Below are 20388 nucleotides of genomic sequence, written 5' to 3' on the forward strand. Positions count from 1 at the left end.
ACTTCGTCTTACACAGCTGCTAATTCTCTACCTAAAAGCTTACGCTCCATGTGATTTAGACCGGCTAAGAAAAGACAAAAAAGGGAAATCCATCACTACTAGCACTTCCTCCAGCCAACATGGCAGATTTCCCCCGCCTCCCGCCGTCCGGCATCAAAGTGCTCGTCGTCGGCGCGGGCTTCGCGGGCCTGGCGGCCGCCATCGAGTGCGACCGCAAAGGCCACTCGGTCACGCTCTTCGAGAAGGTGGACAACATCGACGAGATCATGCGCATCGGCGACATCATCAGCTTCGACCCCAACGGCTCCAAGGCCTTTGAGCGCTGGCCGGGCGTGGTCGAAGCCATGGAGGCCATCGCGCGCCAGACCTCGTGGCTCGACCTGTTCCACCACCAGGGGAAATTCGTCACGCGCCAGTCGTTCGCCCACGAGAATGCCTGGGGGAGGCGCATCAACGGCCACCGCGGCCAGCTGCATAACATCATCTACCGCCATGCCGTGGCCAGGGGCATCGACATCCGGCTCGGGAGCAGGGTGGAGGATTACTTCGAGACCGACTACCCTCCGCAGGCGGGTGTGGTGGTGAATGGGCAGAGGATTGCCGGAGACGTGGTCATTGCTGCCGAGGGCGTGCGGTCGCGCGGGAGGAAGATCGTGCTGGGCTTTGACGAGAACCCCAAGTCATCCGGGTATGCCGTCTACAGGGCCTGGTTCCCGGCGGACCGGATCCGGGACAACCCCGTGATTCGGCACCTAGTAGTGAATGGCGATACGCACCAGGGGTTTATCGGGCCCGACATCCACTTCCTCGCGTCGAGTATCAAGAACGGGACCGAAGTCAACTGGGTATTCACGCATATCGATGACGGGAATATCGAGGAGAGCTGGCAGTTCCCCGGGAAGCCGGAAGAGGCGCTGAAGTACCTTGAGGGGTGGTGTCCTGTCGTTCGGGAACTTGTCAAGGCAACCCCCGACGGGCGGCTCATCGACCACAAGCTCGTCTACCGCGACCCGCTACCGACCTTCATCTCGCCCAAGGCTCGCATTGCCCTCATCGGCGACTCGGCACACCCGTTCCTGCCAACATCCATCCAGGGAGCCAGCCAGTCGATCGAGGATGGCGTGGTCCTGGCGACCTGCCTGGAACTGAGCGGCAGGAAGAACATCCCGACAGCACTGCGAGCGTATGAAAAGTTGCGGTATGAGAGGGTGCATCGCGCGCAGGCCACGGGCCCGCAGACGAGGGAGCGCTGGCACAAGGCGGATTGGAGCAAGGTGTGGAAGAACCCCGAGATGATCCACCTGGTTAGAGAGCCGTGGCTGCTGAACTTCGATGCGGAAAAGGACGCTTATGAGAGGTATAGCCTGGTCGCTGCCGAACTGGACCGGACGAGGGCCAGACTGTAGCAGTGAACTTGGGCCGGTTCATGTTTCTATCCGAGCATAGACTCTGCTGTCCGGCAATAACTGCCACATCAGTACTGTTTCCTCATCAGGAGATAATCCACGACGCTTCGGTCGAAGATCCCCTCCCTGACCAGTTGCCGCGCCGATTCAACCACCCACGTCTGGCAGTTCCGCTGCGTGATTCTCTGCTTCCTGTCAACCTGGACACGCAGTCAGTCAGTCAATAACCTAAACCCCTACCCTACAAACCATAACCCTCAGTAGAAGACTGCAGCCTGGAGTGACAAGGAGCGGGAGTTGGCCGCAGTTGGTACGGAGACGGAGAATAGCGACGTGCACAGCATTGGAGAACAGGCTCTGGTGAATGCATATATGTACAACGTTCCTAAGAAATCGGTGCATGCATAATGCTACTACCCCCTGACATGCACACACACTATGATATCTGTTTCCTCTCCAACGCCAGTCAACTCGGTTTCGGCAGATTACCAATACTTGATGAGCCCCATCCGACCCCCCCAGCAAAAGACTAGCACGATATGATGCCATCCAGCCTCCAGGTATCTGCAAACACATCCACATAAATGAACGGCCCAAGACGGAAAGTATGCTTATAAAGGAGAGAAGGGAAAACGTCTAGCCAGCGCTGCCCCCGCCTTCATCCATTATCGGATGCATGGCCACTTCAGCCTTGTCCACCTCCGGTGGTCGCCCACTGTCTCTACTAGTCGTCGGAGAGCACGCTTCTTCTTCGAAAGGCGTGATGTCGTGGGGAAGCTCATTAACCTTGGTGGCATTGTGCTTTGCATCGGGAAACCTGGTGAGGGATGATGGCTCAATCGCTATCACCTCCTTGACTTCCGTTACATCGTGCTTTGTCTCGGACTGCGCCGTAACAGCTGGTTGCTGCGGCTCCTTAACTTGCTTGATCTCGGCAGTAAGAGCCAATGGTTGCAGCTCAGTAACCCTCTTGGCTTCGCTGGCGTTCTGCTTTTGCTCCGATGGCGTCGTGGAACGTGATTGGCCCAGCTCCTCGATCTCTCTAGGAGCATTTGGCTTATGTTGTGGTGTTGCCGTGAGCAATGGTAGTTGAGACCCCTCGATGTTATTGACCCCGGTGATGAGAGCTGGTTGTGACAATTCCTTGACTTCTTTGGCGGCGGTAGCATTGCGCTCTTGCTCGAGAGGCGCTGTGGAAGACGATTGGGCCATCGCGTTGACATGGTTGACTACGGGGCCATTGTCCTTTCCCTTTTCCTCTGACGGCGTCATGGAAGACGATTGCCCCGCCTCGTTGACATAACAAACTTCGTGGACATCGTGCTTTCGTTTTGACGGAGTCGATGGGTTCGGTTGTTGCAACTCGTTGACCTTGTTGATCTCGGCCGTGAAAGTTGGCTGTTGCACCCCACTTTCCTCCTTTCCCTCCTTGCCGTCCTTGACCTCCTTGTCCCCCTCGGCCTCTCTGTCCTGATGGACCTCGTGGACCGCGGCAGGTTCGAATCCACGCATAAGCTCTGTAGCCTGTCGGCTGGCAATATCATTCGCCTCCACCGCAGGTGATGCCTCCTTCTCCTGCTGGGTTGGATCCGGGCTCAACGCTGGTGACAAGCCGGATAAAGCTGGTGACGATCCACTTGGCACAAGCGGCAGTTGAGGCTCCTCAACCGCGGACTCCGCCTTTGGCAAGACCGGGCCAACTGTTGATGTAAACTTCTCAGCGTCCGGCGCAACTGAATCAGCTGGTGGCGTATCCACCCCGTTGGCGAAGGCTGCCGTCTGCCGTTGCCTTTCGGCATGTTCCCGCGCCGCTGCCTCCTCATGACGCCTGAGCTCAGAAAGCCGCTCCTCGAAGGTCTTGCGATAGTCTACCGTCCGCAGAAGCCACTTGCCAAGCACCGTGATCAGGCGCGCCCTGTTGATCGGCTTTGTGATGTAGTCGTTCATGCCGTGATCCAGACATTTCTCCTTGTCGCCCTTCAGTGCGTATGCCGTCATGGCGACGATCGGTACGAGGATGCCGCCCGAACGGATGTGCCTCGTCGCCTGGTGCCCATCCATAATCGGCATGTTGATGTCCATGAGCACCAAATCATAGGCAGCCGGCTTTCCGCGCACCATCTTAACCGCTTCTTTGCCATTGACCGCTAGGCCGATGTTCTTGAAACCGAGCGAACGAAGCATGCCGATGATAACCTTCTGGTTGATCAGGTTGTCCTCGACCACGAGCAAGTTCTTTATCGAAGACACCATCCTGAGCTCCTCCCGGAGATTCTCGAGGTCGGAATCAGGCGGGGGTGTACCGGTTCTATATTCCCCCCGCATCGTCGTTCTCCAGCTTTGCACCTGGTCAAGACTTTTGATCTTGTTGAACCTTGCTGTGAACCAAAACACGCTGCCGTGGCGCTCGGGGTTGGGCCGGTACCCAATTCTGCCGCCCATCAGCTCAGTGAGTGACTTGGCTATCGACAAACCCAGGCCGGCACCCTTGTATCGCTTGGTGGTTGTGGCGTCGAATTGGGTGAAGGGTGTAAATAGACTGGTGGCAGCCGCTTCTGGAACCCCGATGCCGGTGTCGGTCACCTCGGTCAGGATCGTACAGTTGTCCTCGTCGTCGCTCTCCACCGAGGCTCTGATCTGGATGCTACCCCTCTCGGTGAACTTGGCCGCGTTCCCAACTATGTTCTGGAGTATCTGGCGATAGCGTAGAGGATCGCCTTGCACCGACCGAGGGAGATCAGGCGACAGGAAGAGCTCGAAGTGTACCGACGGCGGAAGAGTGGTTTGTATCCTGCGGACCACCGAGGTGACGATGCTCGTGACGCCGACAACGTCGGAGTGGATCGAAAAGCTGCCAGAGGTGAGTTTGGAATAGTCGAGGATGTCGTTAATAACCTGCAGCAGGACCTGGCCGGACTCGTCCATGATGCTGACGATGTCACGCTGGCTCGCCGATAGCGGCGTGTCAAGGAGCAGGGTGCACGCCGACAACATGCCGTGCATGGGCGTACGGATCTCGTGGCTCATGTTGGCCAGGAAATCCGACTTGAGCTTTTCGCTCTCCTCGTACGCGGCGATGAGGCGTGACTCGGTCGACTTGCGCTCTGACAGGTCGCGCGTGACCTTGCCGAAGCCGACATGCACACCATTCCTGTAGACGGCCGTGATGACCACGTTGGCCCAGAAGCGGCGGCCATCCTTCCGATACCGCCAACCCTCGTCCTCCACCCGACCCTCTCGCAGACAAATCTCCAGTTCCATCTCAGGCTTCTTGTTCTCGACATCCTCCTTGCTGTAGAAGATGGAGAAGTGCTTCCCGATGATATCATCCCGCGTGTATCCCTTGAGAAGCTGGGCGCCGGTATTCCATGTGGCGATACAGCCATTCGTGTCCAGAAGGAAGATGGCATAGTCCTTCACGCCTTGCACAAATATGCGAAAGGCCTCGTCGATTGAGAGGCCTTGAACCGGCTCTTCCTCCGATGAACTGGGCGAACCCTCGCGCCACTCGAGGATGACGGACAGCAGCTCGTCGCCGTCGAAGACGGGTATTACCCGGGCGGTCCAAGAAGAGCCATGCCTTGTCTTGATGGGTGTGCTGGTGCGCTCGGCGCGGGAGGCGATGGCGCCGTCAATTGCGGCGCTCAGGTGGGCAAGGTAGGTGGGTCTTCCGAGTGGCAGTAGCTGTTCCTCGATGAACGGAAGCAGCGGCTGGCCGACACAGTCGGCGGCAGCTACACGCCAGCCCGTCAGGAAGCGGGGAGATGCCCTCGTTATACACCGCGACGACGAGAGAGTGAGCAGAGCGAGGGGAGAGCGGTCGAAGATGAGGCCAAGGTCGGGTCCAGCAGCCGATGCGGGGGGGCTGGAATCTCGGTGCATGGTCGGCCGTGGAAACCCACCTCGGGGGTTTCGGCCTCGTCGCTCGGTTGCTGCAGTCGGTCGCTGCGCAGTCAAACAACAATGCAACAATGGAGTCGGGCTTGATGTCCGCGAGTCTGACCTGTGCGATGATGCGATGGTGCGATGGTGCGGCAGTGCGGCGCGTGTTTGCCAGGGAATGAAATTCCTCCACCAGCGCAACTTCCAGGGCAGAACGTGACAGCGGGCCTGATTGCCCGCCTCTGTCGCTGTTCTGGACCTTCCTAGAGATTTCGATCGCGGTGTTCCGGTTGGGTGCGGGGTCCCGTGGCGAGTCAGTTAGATACATTAGACTGACTCGAAGATCTAACCGATAAAATACTACGATAATAAACGCCGGAGTTAAAAGGTCTGCTGGCTTTCAAAGCCGCTTTCACTCGTGTCACGAGTGGCCACTAGAGCCAATTCAGGTTAGATCGCGTCCATCTACAGTAAATTTAACTCAGCCTACCGGTCCACTGGTCCAGTGCTGAGTGGGTCCTCTGAAGACCAGAGTGAAAAGGCGGCCGGGATCAATCCGCGGTTCGCTGTGATGTCACCTGCGGCTGTTGGGCACACCGGCTCAATGGCTCCGGGGATGGGGAAAGCGATTCCCAATCTTGACCTTGAGCAAGAACACCGATGGTCGAGACCCGAAAGCTGAGGAACAGAACGACGAGACGCCTGTCCCTCGCCGATCATTGCCTGTACACAAGTTGCTAATGTTAGTTTCGCTCCACATAATTCGTCGATCAATTGACGCCACTGCGGTTGCGGTACAATCAGATCCGGGCGTTTGGGACGAGCATTTCAGCTTTCTGCGTTGTTGATTGCAGTTTCCTTCTCGGTTAAGAACCGATGTGTGCCAACCGCGGGACTAAGAACACTCGCCTCATGAGGGGCGGCCCGGGAGGTGGCTTATTCCGTAGTGTACCCCCGTGACCAAGAAAAAAGCGGACTGGTTCCGCGGACCGACCCACACACTCTATACCTTACTGTGGTATGTGCAGCAAAGGCGACCAAAAGACCCGTGACTTGGGGGTCCGGGCGATTTTTGTACATAGCGAGTACCCGAGAAACTTACTGAGCAGTAGGTAGGAAAAGAAGATCCATTCCACCACTGGGGTATCACCGATAGTGTCACGTGACTTCAGTCCCAGGCCCATGTCAGTGCATTTACAATGACACCTGCTCTGTCCTCGATTCATTACTTTTCGTTTGTTGAACGGACGCGGAAAATTGCGAACGCCTCTCATCATCAACATACGGATACCGGTCGTCAGCTTTCGGCTCCCATAATTGGTGGCTGCAGCCGAAATCATCAGGCAGAAATATCGTGAATGGCGTTACTTGTCGATCATCAGGTGATCACGGATGTTTCTCGAGACTCTGCGAAGTCGCCACCCATTCAATGCTCTCAACAAGCAGCTCTCGGCGGGGCACGGTTCTAGAGATGCCTGCGCATTCCGACACGTCGACGACATTAACAAGGATGAAACTGATGCATTATATGGTTGGATCTCATATATCCATGCATGTGCCACGGTCTGATCATTTGCTGAGCAAGTGATATGCAGAGGAGTCGAGACTGTTCTATAGGTAACTCATTGTGACATCATGTACGCGTTTCTACCGCCAACTAGATGGTACCATAACAACCAACCGCGTCTGAGTAGAGTGTTCTACACAGGTGTAGAGTATTCCAGAGGAGTCGGTGAAGTAACGTAAAAAAGGATATAAACTCAAAGACCTCCAGCTCACCAAGGCAGTTGAGTTGAGCACCAAACATGCAGGCATCACGAACTCTATCGCGAACACGAACACTTCCAGCAACGCTCTCAGCGCTCAGACCGAAACAACCATCCTCACTAATCTTACGTAAGACATTCAAGCCAACTCGGCGCAACAACATGTCTCTGCTACACCCGCACTTCTCACCCTCGCACACGCCAGCGCCCGGCTTTTCGTCGCTGTTCCGGCTGTTGGACGACTTTGATCGGTACGCCGCCCAGGGCACCGGCACCAGCATCTCGGCCTTCACGCCCAAGTTCGACGTGGCCGAGCACGCCAAGGAGTATGTGCTGCAGGGGGAGCTGCCGGGCGTGTCCCCCGAGAACGTCGAGATCGAGTTCACCGACGACCACACACTCCTCGTGCGCGGCCGCTCGGAGCGCACGCATACCGAAGGCGACGCCAGCCTGCTCGAGGCACCGGCTGAGCAGAAGAAGATTGAGGGGGTCGATGGTGGCAAGAAGGAGGCTGCCGTGACTAATAATAAGGACAAGGAGAGTAAGGAAGGCGGCGAGGAGAAGTCCAAGCCTCGATACTGGCTGAGCGAGCGGTCCTATGGCGAGTTCTCGCGCTCGTTCAACCTCCCTGCCGGCATCGACCAGGACAACGTCAAGGCCAAGTTCAAGGACGGTATTTTGACCATCACCGTCCCCAAGGCGGAGAAGAAGACTGGCAAGAGGATTCAGATTAACTAAAGACAATACGGTATGGCACGCATGTTCGAAGTTTGGCACGGATAGTGTGGAGGATCTGCAATTAGCGGCGTCATGTAGTGTAATAGTATGGGATGATGAGATTAAGAGTGAGCAATACGGTAGCGGGAGTAATTGCATTCGATTTTTCTTGACAATGAGTCTACATGAATCAACTTAGTAATTAGAACCTACAGCCACATGAATGATGAGGCCATATAATCGCTACGACTTTGGCCTACAGTACGGCCTGTGATAGTCTACTGTGTCTAAGGTCTACAATAGCCTGGTTGTATGAGACGAATCTGGGCACGAAATTTCCTCCTTTTCGTTTCGAAACTGAGAACTCGCTGGTTGCACCTGCTCTCCGCGCAGCCCCATCATCCATTGGCAACGTCCATAAATCATCACATAAGTCTGATCTCAACCACGGGCGCATTGTAAAAGAAGACCTGGAACGGCTGCGCAAACGGCGCGTCCTTGCAGCGCGCATCATTGGCGTTGCTGCCGCCCATTTGGGCGACCCTGACCCGCGTGAACGTGTCGTCACCCCTGTCCTGCAACAACAGCAGCGCGCCATGACGTGCCGGACGGAGACCGCACAGAGTTTTGCTTGCTGCGCAAACACACTGGCGTCGGAACGGCTGGTCCAGCACAGCCGAGGCGATAGTCAGCGACGCCAGGCTGTACAACCCGACCATCTTGGCCGACTCGACGGCCCAGTCCTGTGAGTCGTCCTGGACGATGCAAAGCGAATCGACCCAGAGCTACTGATAGCCCAGCGCGCATGTGACTTCGACGGCGTGCCGGAAGTTTGTGCTCAGCTCGTCGATGGGTGTCCCTTGCATACGGCGCTGCTTGTCGTCGCGCTCTGTTTTCGTAACGGAGGAGGTTGTTGGGCCGCAACAGTGGCTCAGAGCGACATATAGGTGCTTACGGCCCAGGGGCTCGACAAGAACGGGATGACGGACCGGGTCGGCAGAGCCCACGCCTACAACGCGCGTGGGCAGTTCTGGCGGCTCTTCGTCCAGCGTCAAGTGCAGGAGCTGGGCGCCTGCAGGACGCGTGGCCGTGTATACATGTGTCAAGCCAGCGCCGCAAGATGCTCGGGTCCCACGCTGAGCAAACGGAACGGGCCGAGATGAGCTTCTTCAAGACGGTGGGTCAGCCTGGGAGATGTAGGTGAGCTGCTGCTACATGAGACTGTCATCGCTCGTCCCCACCCTGGTCTATTCACACGCCGCACGTTGGCTCGCCTGACACAGTGCAGGACATTGGTGCCGTTGTTGCCGATTTGGACAGTGAAACCCGCGATAGGAATCGGACTCTGCCATGACGGCCTGAGGCAAGGCCAGCGGGCGTGCGTCAAGGTCAGAAAGTAGACGCAATCATCGTCGCGGACCAAGGGATTGCTAGCCGGCGACGCCGCTAGGCGGCGCCGAGCAGGATGGAGCAGAGCTCGTAGGTTTCGGCGCTGGAACCGAGCCGAGCGAACGTCTCGGAGTGCACCCAGCCTTCAGCAACGCTGTTAGAGTCTTTCGCGATCGATCTGGCGAGCGTCTCGGCGAACTCGATGTCTTCGCACCGGTCGCATAGCGCCATGGCGAACCAATAAGCAGGGAATCGAGCAATCAGATTTGAACCGGAGGCTCTCGCCTCTTCTCTCGAGCCTTTCAACCACCGGCAACCACAGAATTGATCACTGTTGCCACTGTTCCAATCCAACACGTTGATCGCTTCGAGGGGCTGCGCGATTAACTTCATACATGATGTGCTCGACATTACAAACTACCGCATCCCGTCTCACGGTCCCAGCTTGTCGCCCACCTCGGTGACTTGAGTCCTCTAGTAGAAACCCCGATACCCTCGCACTACAGGGTTAACAACGGTCACCTCTGTGGTTATCTCCTCCGTGGCAGTGAGAGCCTGGTTGCGATTGTTAGCAACTTTTAGAAGAAACCTATATACGCTCGCTGCACAGGGTTAACCACGTTCACCTCTGTGGTGGTCTCCTCCGTGGCAGCAAGAGCCTGGATGCCATTGCCAATAACCACTGAGTATACTGATGGCAGGCTATCCTTCGCTCGCATGTAGGGAATAGTTGAACTTGGGGAAAATGGAGAATGACGAATGTTTCGACTTACCGTTGGCAAGGGTGTCCAGACCGTCGCCGCTTTGAAGGCGGCCTGATTCTGCGGCGCTGCCACGAGCAACAGCTCCCCCTGATCATCGGTACTACCAGTAGCAGCCTCCCACGGGCATTCCTCCCAGATGTACCAGTGGTGCCAGCCGGACCGGCTGACAAGCGTCGTGACGCTGAGCTCGCCGTCACTAGCGTCAGCGGAAAACTGAGGGACCGGCAGGATCCAGACGAGCTGCGCCACCTCGGGGTCGCCATTGAGCGGGATCGGGTGCAGTTGGAAGTCGATCACGTCTGCAACGCGGCCTGCGGAGACGCCCACCTTGTCCCAGTACCCGGGGGTGTCGCTGTTGGCCCACCAGAGATCCTCTTTCCCGCCGGCCGCGGAAGTGGCGACGTGGAGATCGATCCGCTGCCGCTTTAGCGCGCGGACGCGGAGCAAAGGGAATACGGTGAGCTGGTGGATGGGGCACGCGGAGAGGCTGCTGGGGATGGGTTTGTTCGTCAGCGGCTCGGCCTTGGTGTCTCGGTACAAGCCCGTCGTCGCCGCCTTGGTGGCAAGCTGGGCGGCAATGCCAGGCGTGTTGAACTGCGACTCGGCGACAGGCTGGCTTTCCTGGAAGTTGGGCTTCAACGCCGACAGCGGCACCGTGGCGCCGCGGTGCACTCGCGGCACCCACTCGACGGGCTCGACGAGATAGAGGAAGCCCGTCACCTGGTACGAGCCGTCGTCGGCCTGGTGGCTGGCGAGGTCTGGGACCACGAGACGGGCCGGCATCTCTTGGAAAGCCTCGGGCGTGATGCCGAAGATGTCCCGCAGCTGCGAGGGCGAGAGGTTGAAGCCTTCGGCCGCAGCGAGGCCGGGCTTCACCTTGGCGAGCTTGGAGTCGTCGAACGTGATCATGTCCGTGGCCGAGCGGTCAACGTCGGCGAGGCGAACGGTAGCTGAAGCCATGTTGTTTTGCGCCTCCTAAAAGAAGAGCACAGGTAGGATAACTTCAAGTTGGTATGGAAGATCCAGGGAGAGAGGAATCAGAGGATGTGAAAGTCAGGTCTCGATGGAGCGAGGGGCCTCAGGAGTTGGGAAGCTAGGAGGGTTCTTATACGATAACTGAAAATCCTCGGACGCTGAACGGGGAGCACATGCTTCGACTCGTTGAGTCGTAACCGCAGGAGAGAGTGGGTGGTATGCAGGAGTTCAGCTCCCCACTACTAGCCAGTCTACTCGCTCGGCGTCCTTTTCGAGGGCCGCCTGCAGAGGCAAACCCGCGTTTTATTGTTTTATTTGCCAACCATTGTAGACAGATCCTCTAGATGGAGATTTCGGCCAGATGAGGCCGCCACGGCCCACGGCCGCATATCCGCATTTCAGGTGCAGCGGAGGAAGTTGTTCTTCTTTCCAATGTAATTGGTGGGCTGAGGGCTGCTCGCAGGGGGTTTCTGCAGTGTGATGTCTCGGGCAGAGCTGAAGCCCGGTGCAGCTTGCGAACTAGCTCCCGTTCAAAAGAACCAGTTATCGCCCCATCGGGTGAGTGCAGGTCCGGTCGTGGTGGCTTGTTAGAAAACGCAGGTCGCACTGCAGGGAGCTGGATAATATAAATAGGCAGCAAGTCCGATTTCGAATCATTGCGCTTTGGCTCGTCATCCGAATGGATTTCGGGCGATGACCAACCGGCTGCAAGAGGTCTTGGAAGGACCGCACCCATAAGCCAGTTCTCGCTTAGCTGGGCACATCTGGGGCTTCTTCCTTAACACACTTCTTCAGAATTCAGACCAGCTTATGCCTTTGACCTCTGCATGCTGCAACAGAAGGCGATGAGCACAAGTACAAGATCCAAGGGCCGCGGTGCTGGTCCTCACCTATCTGACTCTGGCCCTGCTCCTCGCCATCCTCGCCATAGCATGTCCATCCGTCCGCGCCAAGGTCCACGACCAGTTCGAGACTTCGAGTGGAAGCACCGCTTCGCAGGCTGGACCTCGCTAGCCCTAGTGTCCAAGTGACGGCGACTGGACGGCGCGCGCATCGTACGTGGGCACGCCTGCCAGAGGGGTGCTGGCCGTCGCGCCGCTGTTCAAGAAGGTGGTCTTGGTCGCGACGGGTCGCGGGATTGGGCCGTGTCTGCCGTGATTATGGAATAGGCGAGTGCCCGTGACGGGTTCTGTGGTCTACGAGCTCGAGGCAAGAGGTGTGCCGGGTTTTGGACCCGTCTGGGTTTCATAATGGCTTTATCTGCGGTAGTGTATGGCAGGTAGTCGTTAATGCTTTGGTGAAACACGGCTATGAAGAGTGAGTAGGTGACCAGAGAAGACGACTTTGTTTCATTAGGGTGGACACCTTGCGATTATCTCGCGTTTTGTTTTCGTGCCCAATTCCAGGCACCAGGTCTTGTACACGCTCAAGTATCCGTACTGCAAGTTGTTTTTGGGCTACTAACATTAACTACAGTAATAATAAGCGGAACCAACACCTGCACAATCCAAAAGATCAGGTACGGTTGCATAGTGGCTGAGGCTGGGGCCTATCGTAACCCCTGCTTTTTGGCGTGATGGGGCCGTTGGTCGCACTCGGCGCCCACATTTTCACCAAACTTCTGGGACGGTTTCACAGACCCAAGCCGGGCAAAATGGAGGCTCTGTGTTTGTGCTCGAGACGAGTGAGATTGTGATGTGGCGCCCTGCCTAACCTTTCTGCATGTGGTTTACGCATGCATTGCTTGAGATTTGGTGCTTCTGCTTTCCCAAAGACTTTCTTCCCAGCTCATCCACTTCAGCTCGCCGGAACCTTACCCGGGGCGGGGGTCCTAACCGTCATCGCGCCACCGCGACTCAGACACCCGACTGCAGGTAGAAACAAAATATGGCCCGCTATGGCAGCGAATTCACAGACTACATCCGTGGCCCGCGCCGGCCACCGCCCCTGGCCCACATCCGGGGCTTCGACGACCCTCACCGGCCCCGCCGGCCACGCAACTTGAACTCAGCCTCCCGTCCCGACGACCGCATCATCGGCGGCGAAGGGGACGTGGAGGTGCGCATCGTCAACGGCATAATCGACGAGCAGCCCGACCGTCCGCTCAACATCAACTTCAACTACGGCCCCGTCCACTTCCACCAGACCTGCGCCTGCCCCAACCCGTCCCAGGGGGGGCACACCTGCGCTCCTCTTCCCGGACCAAACGGGAACGGGCCCATCAGCAGATCCAATATCAGCAGTAGTAGTATCAGACGACACACCCTCACCTACCCATATCATGACCCTCCTCCACCGGACGACGACAGGCGCCGCCGTCCCGGCCCACCACCACCACCACCACCGCCATCACGACCAGCACTAGCACGCCCAAGGGTACGCTTCCTCACCCGCTCCTCCGCCGAGAGGAGCCCCTCCCCGCCTCCGGGGCCGTCTTCACGCAACACGGTGATGATCCTGCCCTCGTCCGACTCGTCCTCGGAACTGGACGAGCCGCGCACCACCACGGTCACGACTACTCGGACGAGCATCACCGTTGGAATCTGCGAGGGCTGTTGGACCCGTCGCCGGCTCGTGTCGGATGAGTACTGTGCTGAGTGCGAGGACTTCGCCAATGGTGGTAGTACTAGCGGTGGTGGTGGTGCACTGCCGGCGCGGTCGGTGAGATCGGCGCTCGGACCTGGGAGGCGGAGGAGGGATTCTACTCTGGGTGGTGGTGGGGTGAGGTATGTCACTACTGCTACTGGTATGGGGAACAGGGAGGAAGAGGCGGTGAGGAGGGAGATGCGGGAGCGGGCGAGGGAGCGGGAGAGGGAGCGGGAGCGGTGGAGGAGGGAGGCGGAGCGGGAACGGAAGCGGGAGCTGAGGAGTGGGATTAGACGAGGGGTGAGGTGGGATGATGATGTCGAGGTGAGGGATATAGCCCCCGTCAGGGAGAGTATCTCGCTTTACTCCGGCAGACCCAGGGACGCGGCGCATTATAGTGATTCGGAAGGGGATAGCGAGTGGTAGGTGCCGGTGTGGATCGTTTGGATTTAGTCGTGCAGGAGTCGGAGTATGGTTGCAAGCGAAGATAAAAGACAGAACGGTGACGAGCTCACGATGTTATGATCACATAGACGGCGAGCGCAAGGAACGTCATCATAGAGCCTTGGCAGTTAGGTAGTTTGAACGCGTAAGAGATTTGAGTACTACTAACTAGAAATCAAAAGCTAAGGGCTCTGGGGTGCAATACAGCGCGACCTCAGAAGATATAAGTGTGGACGAATATGAGTCCTCTCTGCTGTGACTCGAGTCTCAGTAGCACTAGCATGCAGTGTCTACGCCGAGTGTAACTTGCCTACCAGTTGCATAGCACTACTGCCATGACCATACGACGAGACGCAGTCAGAGATGAGCATTTCCACATCTCTTACAGACGAAGATTTCGTGCCCTTCCACTTGAATCGATCCACGTATCTGATCCCAGCCTACACCACTCTCCGTTTCAGGCTAGTCCGCGAGTAGCAATAACCGTTGTCAAGGTCGCTTTCACATAACAGTAGATATCATCATAGTGGGACTACTACTACTGCTATCTCCGCCAAAGACAAGTTGAGCAAAGGAAAGAACCTTTTATCCTGCCAGCAATATGTAATTCCTAATCCAAATTCTTGAAAATTAGAATCTCTGGTACACTAATTGCTGGAAAAAGGCGATGTAGTAGACGTACCAACCGTTCTGCAAGACCAAGCGGTGAAGAGATTGGAAACAATATCTCAAGAGCACGACGAGGGATGGAGACACAAGATGCAAAGGAGTTACGGTGTTCAAGGGGTATTGTACTACGTAAAAGGACCACTCACATGATCCGCTCATCAAGTCATCCAAAGCTACGATACACAAAGCCGACTGGAAGCCCTATACGGTATACCCTCCTGCCTGCTTGGGACTGAACTACTACGCTCCAATCAGTCCATCGTGTATCCCCCGGCCATCCGTAAGTTCCCTTCCGCGTTGCTATCACGAGAGCCCTCTTGCCTTCATCCACATAGGCAACGGAACAAATACTCCAGCCGATGAGAGCCTAACACTCCGTGCACCTCTTGGCGTGCTTGCCACCTCACATGACACCGCCCTTCACCGCTCGGCACGGTGTATTACTCGGCCCAACAGTTCCTCTGGGACCATATCCGAGGTGGCAGCGTCCTAAACCGATGTGTAGTTCTCCATGCGGATAATGATACCGGAATTGACCACGAGATCCATTTGTAGGTGCAAAATCTTATGTCTCTTATGTGCACCTTGATCAGTTATTGAGCCTGAGCAGACAGTGTGTTGAAGATTCCCTGCTCACGCAGCTCACCCGAATTATGGTCAGCCCGTTCGGCTCCACTTGGTCTTCGTGCCATCAGGCTGCGGCGCTGCGCAGTTACAGAGCAATATGTGCGAATTTTGAAGAAGTCGCACGGTGCAGAATGCACCTTAACCCCTCAATGCTCCCCAGCCCCTCTTCGACCTTTTCCTTCTTTCTGACCAACCGATCCGAGTCTCGCATTTTTAGCTACCTGGCCAGCTGCCAGCCACATACCGAGGCGCACCTGTCACACGATCGGGCAGGCATGCACGCTCATTTCACAAAACCGGTGAGCAAACCGAAGGAACCACACAGTCAACATCGTCAGTGGCCGCGATCGTTGAAACCGCCGTGCCGAGACGGTGCGCGAATCTCTAAATACAGCTGATTCTAGAGGGTATGGTACCCGGACACACTGGACCCGCATTGCTTCGGAGCATCCGTCCATAGCCTAATGATCGTCGTCGCCTCGAGGTGGATCCCTACTCCATTAGAGAACTGAAACTTCATTGACTTCTGCAGTCCTCATCGTTGCCATGTCGTACTCGATGACTCCATATATAAAGTTATTCCTACGACAAGCTCCTACTCAGAGAATCAGTCATTAGGCGGAGTACCTAATTTAACGAGGGTTCTCGCAGTCTGGAATCGCCCGACTCCTCATCCACGCCGTCTCCAGAACTTCCTTAGCACTCGGCCGGTCACCAGGCCAAACCTCGAGCATCCACCGCAACATCTCAAAGCAGCGCCTCCTTGTCATCAAGTGTCTCTACACCTTCTTCGCGACGCGGTCCCACGATGATGTCCTCAAACCGCTGTCCGCTGATCCCATGACCATACCTCCCGGCCCTCCATAGGCTGGCCATTCCCAACAGAGTCCCTCGACCGCGGGTACTCGAATCAGCCTCCTCTGGCGGGCGGATATCGGGCGATGCCGTACGACTCGAGCGTGTCGGTCTTTGCTCGAAGCGGAAAGCCGCCTCTAAGTCTGTAAGACATTTTCGCTACGCCGGACGGAGGGTCTGTGGATTTCCCGGCTCCTGAGCTACTAGTAGTGGATGCGAGAGAAGATGTGTAACAACTATTCCCCTTCGAATACGACCACATACTGCCTCTGACCGTGCTCACGCTTCTATTGTTTGCATCTTATGTTATAGCAGCCGCTAAAGGCTCAGGTAGCCAGACAGCTGGTGAGGAAGAAGTTGTCAGTTGTTACACGTTTCCCGGCACCTATAAGCCTTCCCCTGACTCTATTGTGTAACTTCCTGTCTTATAAACCCTGCCGGGTTTCTCTCAACGTAGTCACGTTTCGCTGATATAGCAACCAAAGGTGTCTGCTGCCATGCTTCGGAATGCGGCACTGTATGAGGAGCGCTGGTAGAGGGACGGCAATGGCAGGAGTCTCCTTCCGACGGCATCTCTCTTCTTCCTGTCCAGTGGATGCTAAGTCCATGGCATATTCACGGCATATTCAATAATAGTGTGATGGTCCAGGTAACGGAGAAGAAGATCCTGCTGCTGGACAACGATGCATAGCAAGGTCTTTTCTTCGAGCCCTATCAAAGAGTCGCCCGGCCAGGGTTGACTAGAGCACTACGTCTAAGACTCTAAAGAACAATGTCACTCAGTATATCTATGCAAGGTCAGCAAGGTCTCTGCAAACTCTGAAGCTCCTGAACATCGAAAATTCAACCATTTTCTTTGGATGGGCTCCTGTTCCTGTGGCGGTTCTGAACTCGAGGATTACAGCAACGTGCCAAGATCACTGATCATCACATAGGTGCCGAAGTTCCGTATTATGGGTTCCGAAAGGGGCGCAGGTTTCACCAGCCTACATCCGCTCAAGATGCGTCTTCTCCCAAAAAGTGCATGTGTGCTGTAGCCGCTCTCTCACCTTTCCCTGTCTTCAATTGGATCCTCCGAATCGAATGGTATTTGCACCTCTAATAATCTGCAATAATTACAACGAGATTGAGACAAGCACTGACAAGCAATTGCAACTTGGCGGCCTCCACCACTTTTGTAGATCGAAGTTATCTCCACATGGTGGGTCTGCTGACACGTCTTCAAGGTCAGTTTGGCTCCCTCCTAGTATTCTCTTCTCCTTTTCTTTGTCCCATTGTACATGCATACCTTACCTACGTAGTACATACACTATCAAGCTAGCGCACCAATAGCCGACGACACGGAGCTCTGTCCGGAACCCCGACACCTTTTTCTACTATCGCGGACACCTGTTCCTGGACCGGACACGGCGCTTGTCGTCTCGTGTAATGCGCTGTGATGGAGCCGCCTCCGGCTACACGGAAGCCGTCGACATCACGCCAGGGGCAAACATACAACGACAAATATGTCGTTGTCTACAACTATGAAGACGTGGGTAAGTAAGGGAGTGAGTAGGGGGGGTTGAAGCAACCTCAGGAGCTCTGACCTTACTGTACTTGATGTAATTAGACCCGGACGTCGCGAGCAAGGAGATCACCATCCTCACCCAGGATCTCGAATCTGTCGGTCTTCAAACCGAGGTGAGGCCCGGTCGTGACCAGACACTCCTGGTCTTTGTCAAAGCCCCGCGGAATATTCTGGGCAGCTACGTCTATGATTCCCGGTACGTCTCGGCCTCCCCAATATCCTCCATCAGACGGCGTTGCTCATACGGTCACCACCCCCTTACCAGACTAAAAGACTGGCTGTACGGCATTGTCCAGAGGCATCCCGGCGGATCTAAGAACACCGCTGTTGACGGTGCATTCGAAGCCGAGGACGTGCTGTCCGTGTACCACCTGGTCAACTGGCCCAAGTCCAACGGAGGCGCCGGCATCACCCCGAAATGGGGCCAGTGGGAGCATGTCGAGAGCATCTTCCCGCTGCACAACGAGCCGGCCAACCTGTCGCTGCTGAGACGGCTGAACAGCCGCTTCTTCCTGACCGACAGCGACTTCGACGAGATCCGGAACCTCTTTGGCTCCAAGGTGGCCTTCTACTTCGCCTTCATCCAGACCTACCTCGTCTTCCTCATCTTCCCCGCCGCCACGGGCCTGCTCGCATGGCTGTTTCTGCCCGCGTACTCGCCCACGTACGCCGTCCTCACGACGGTCTGGTGCACCGTCTTCCTGGAGTACTGGAAGATCCGCCAGGTCGATCTCAGCATCCGGTGGGACGTCAAGGGCGTCGGCGTGGTCAAAGTCACGCGGCCGCAGTTCCGGTGGGAGCGGATCGTTGTGGACAGCGCCGGCCGCAGGATGCACTACTTCCCCAAGTGGAAGCAGGTCGCGCGCCAGCTGCTGCAGATTCCGTTCATGGTCGTTGCCACGTTCGCCCTGGGCGTCATTATACTGGGCGTGTTTGCTCTCGAGACGCTGATCTCGGACGGGTACAGCGGTCCGTACAAGGACGCCATCGTGAGTGTCTAAGCTATTCTGAATTCTAATTCCGCCTTGCCAGCTTGAAGCTAGCAGTACTCACACAACGTCAGGAATACGTGCCTACCGTGCTGCTCGGCATCGCGCTACCCCGGATCAACAACCAGCTCGAATCCATCGCCACCTTCCTCACCGACTTCGAGAACCACCGGACGGCGGACTACTACGACATGTCGCGCACGCAGAAGCTCTTCTTCCTGCAGATCATCACCAACTACCTCCCCATCTTCCTCACCGCCTTTCTCTACGTGCCCTTCGGCGAGCAGATGATTCCCTGGCTCGAGTCACTGGCCCGGACGCTCGGCGGCGCTCGCGTGTCGCGATACCTCGGGCAAGCACAGACTGCCCACCACGAGGTCGACAGCGACAGGCTGCGCACCGAGATCATGGCGCTGACGGTCACCGGCCAGCTGTCCTCCTTTTTCGAGGAGAACCTGCTGCCGATTCTCAAGCGCCGCTTCCTAGAATGGTACCGGGGCAACAACAAGTTCGGGCACTACTACTATCATCATTATTTTTCCAACAACAAGAACAACTTGAAGTTCCCCTCCGTAGCAGCAGTCGTCAACAACAATGACAACAACTACAACAACAACTACAACAACGACGACCCGAACGAGCTCGCCTTCCTGGAAAGCGCGCGCCGGCAGGCCTCGCTGGAGCCGTACAACGTGCAGGACGACATCGCCGAGATCGTGCTGCAGTTCGGCTTCCTCGCGCTGTTCTCGCCCGTCTGGCCGCTCATCTCGATCGGCTTCGTGGTCAACAACGTCATCGAGCTGCGCACCGACTTCCTCAAGCTGACCCGCGAGCACCAGCGCCCGGCCCCCATCCGCACCGACGGCATCGGGCCCTGGATCGTCTCGCTCGACTGCCTCGCCTGGGCGGGGAGCATCTCGACGGCTGCCATTGTGCACCTCTACAGTAGTAGTAGTATTAGTACTAGTACTAGTAGTCCGCCTCCGAGCAACACCAACACCACCAACAACAACAACAACACCATCGGAGATGTGTGGTGGACAACACTGCCGCTCACCATCCTAGTCAGCGAGCACATCTTCCTGGCGCTGCGCGCGCTGGCGCACTTCGTGCTCGACCGCGTCGTCGGCGGCAGCTCGGAACACATCCGCCGGCAGCGCGACGAGCAGTACCTGTCGCGCGTCAAGCACCTCGAGGAGATGGAGGCCAACCGCCGCGCGAATATGAGTCTGAACGTGCTGGCGCCGGCCGAGCGGGAGCGCTCGCGCTCGATCCGCGCCACGGGCAGCGATGCGTTTTTTGCCAAGCAGGTTGAGGAGGGCGCCAGTGCGCGTGTCGGGATTGGGTTGATGCAGGCTTTTAGATCTACTGGTCCTAGTATTAGTAGTGGTAGTAGAAAGGCCGGAGGAGGAGGAGGAGGAGAAGGGGGCAAGGTGGTTGGGGACTTGCAGCAGCAACCTAAGCTGGATTGATTTGAAGGGGAGTAATTATTATTTGTGTGATGATGAAACACCCCAAGTCCTAGAGGCTAAGAGGAGGAAAGAGTGCAATATGGTCAGCATGTACAAGGCGTGTATAGAGTAGTACTAGTATAGACCAGACCGGCGGAGTATGTTCGAGGGCATATCCTTTGGGAAGCCCATTTATGGGGAGCAGCTTCACTAAATACTTACCTAGTACTGGCTGTTCCTATTGTTTTCCAGCCAGGCAAATCTCTCTTTCTTTTCACCATACTACTACTACTAGCAAGAG

The 20388-nt window shown here is 56.5% G+C and overlaps 6 protein-coding genes across 6 annotated transcripts; 4 read left to right on the forward strand and 2 right to left on the reverse strand.

The window, feature by feature from the left end:
- Nucleotides 1-16: 16 nt before the first annotated feature.
- B0T15DRAFT_85275 (uncharacterized protein) lies at nucleotides 17-1724 on the forward strand. Its single transcript, XM_062871388.1, has one exon. The coding sequence runs from the start codon at nucleotides 120-122 to the stop codon at nucleotides 1404-1406; it is 1287 nt and encodes a 428-aa protein (XP_062723572.1). The 5' UTR covers nucleotides 17-119; the 3' UTR covers nucleotides 1407-1724.
- Nucleotides 1725-2946: 1222 nt separating this feature from the next.
- On the reverse strand, nucleotides 2947-5288 carry B0T15DRAFT_482721 (uncharacterized protein; the record flags this gene model as incomplete). Its single annotated transcript, XM_062866119.1, has 3 exons — nucleotides 2947-3065; nucleotides 3233-5073; nucleotides 5107-5288. The coding sequence occupies 3 exons, from the start codon at nucleotides 5286-5288 to the stop codon at nucleotides 2947-2949; spliced, it is 2142 nt and encodes a 713-aa protein (XP_062723573.1).
- A 1928-nt stretch (nucleotides 5289-7216) lies between these two features.
- Nucleotides 7217-7792, forward strand: B0T15DRAFT_482722 (30 kDa heat shock protein; the record flags this gene model as incomplete). The annotated part of the gene is made up of 1 exon (XM_062866120.1): nucleotides 7217-7792. The coding sequence occupies one exon, from the start codon at nucleotides 7217-7219 to the stop codon at nucleotides 7790-7792; it is 576 nt and encodes a 191-aa protein (XP_062723574.1).
- A 1862-nt stretch (nucleotides 7793-9654) lies between these two features.
- On the reverse strand, nucleotides 9655-11061 carry B0T15DRAFT_85375 (uncharacterized protein). The gene is made up of 2 exons (XM_062871390.1): nucleotides 9934-11061; nucleotides 9655-9762 (listed from the first exon to the last, which is right to left on the reverse strand). Exons 1-2 carry the CDS (start codon nucleotides 10882-10884, stop codon nucleotides 9739-9741), a joined length of 975 nt encoding a protein of 324 aa, XP_062723575.1. The 5' UTR covers nucleotides 10885-11061; the 3' UTR covers nucleotides 9655-9738.
- A 1366-nt stretch (nucleotides 11062-12427) lies between these two features.
- On the forward strand, nucleotides 12428-14163 carry B0T15DRAFT_522581 (uncharacterized protein). The gene has a single exon (XM_062868638.1). It carries the CDS (start codon nucleotides 12787-12789, stop codon nucleotides 13909-13911), a length of 1125 nt encoding a protein of 374 aa, XP_062723576.1. The 5' UTR covers nucleotides 12428-12786; the 3' UTR covers nucleotides 13912-14163.
- A 3265-nt stretch (nucleotides 14164-17428) lies between these two features.
- Nucleotides 17429-20195, forward strand: B0T15DRAFT_85425 (calcium-activated chloride channel-domain-containing protein). Its single transcript, XM_062871391.1, has 4 exons — nucleotides 17429-17615; nucleotides 17690-17843; nucleotides 17913-18636; nucleotides 18711-20195. The coding sequence occupies exons 1-4, from the start codon at nucleotides 17519-17521 to the stop codon at nucleotides 20106-20108; spliced, it is 2373 nt and encodes a 790-aa protein (XP_062723577.1). The 5' UTR covers nucleotides 17429-17518; the 3' UTR covers nucleotides 20109-20195.
- Nucleotides 20196-20388: the final 193 nt, after the last annotated feature.

Source organism: Chaetomium strumarium (assembly GCF_033439665.1).
Source record: "Chaetomium strumarium strain CBS 333.67 chromosome Unknown B0T15scaffold_2, whole genome shotgun sequence".
Taxonomy (NCBI): domain Eukaryota; kingdom Fungi; phylum Ascomycota; class Sordariomycetes; order Sordariales; family Chaetomiaceae; genus Chaetomium; species Chaetomium strumarium.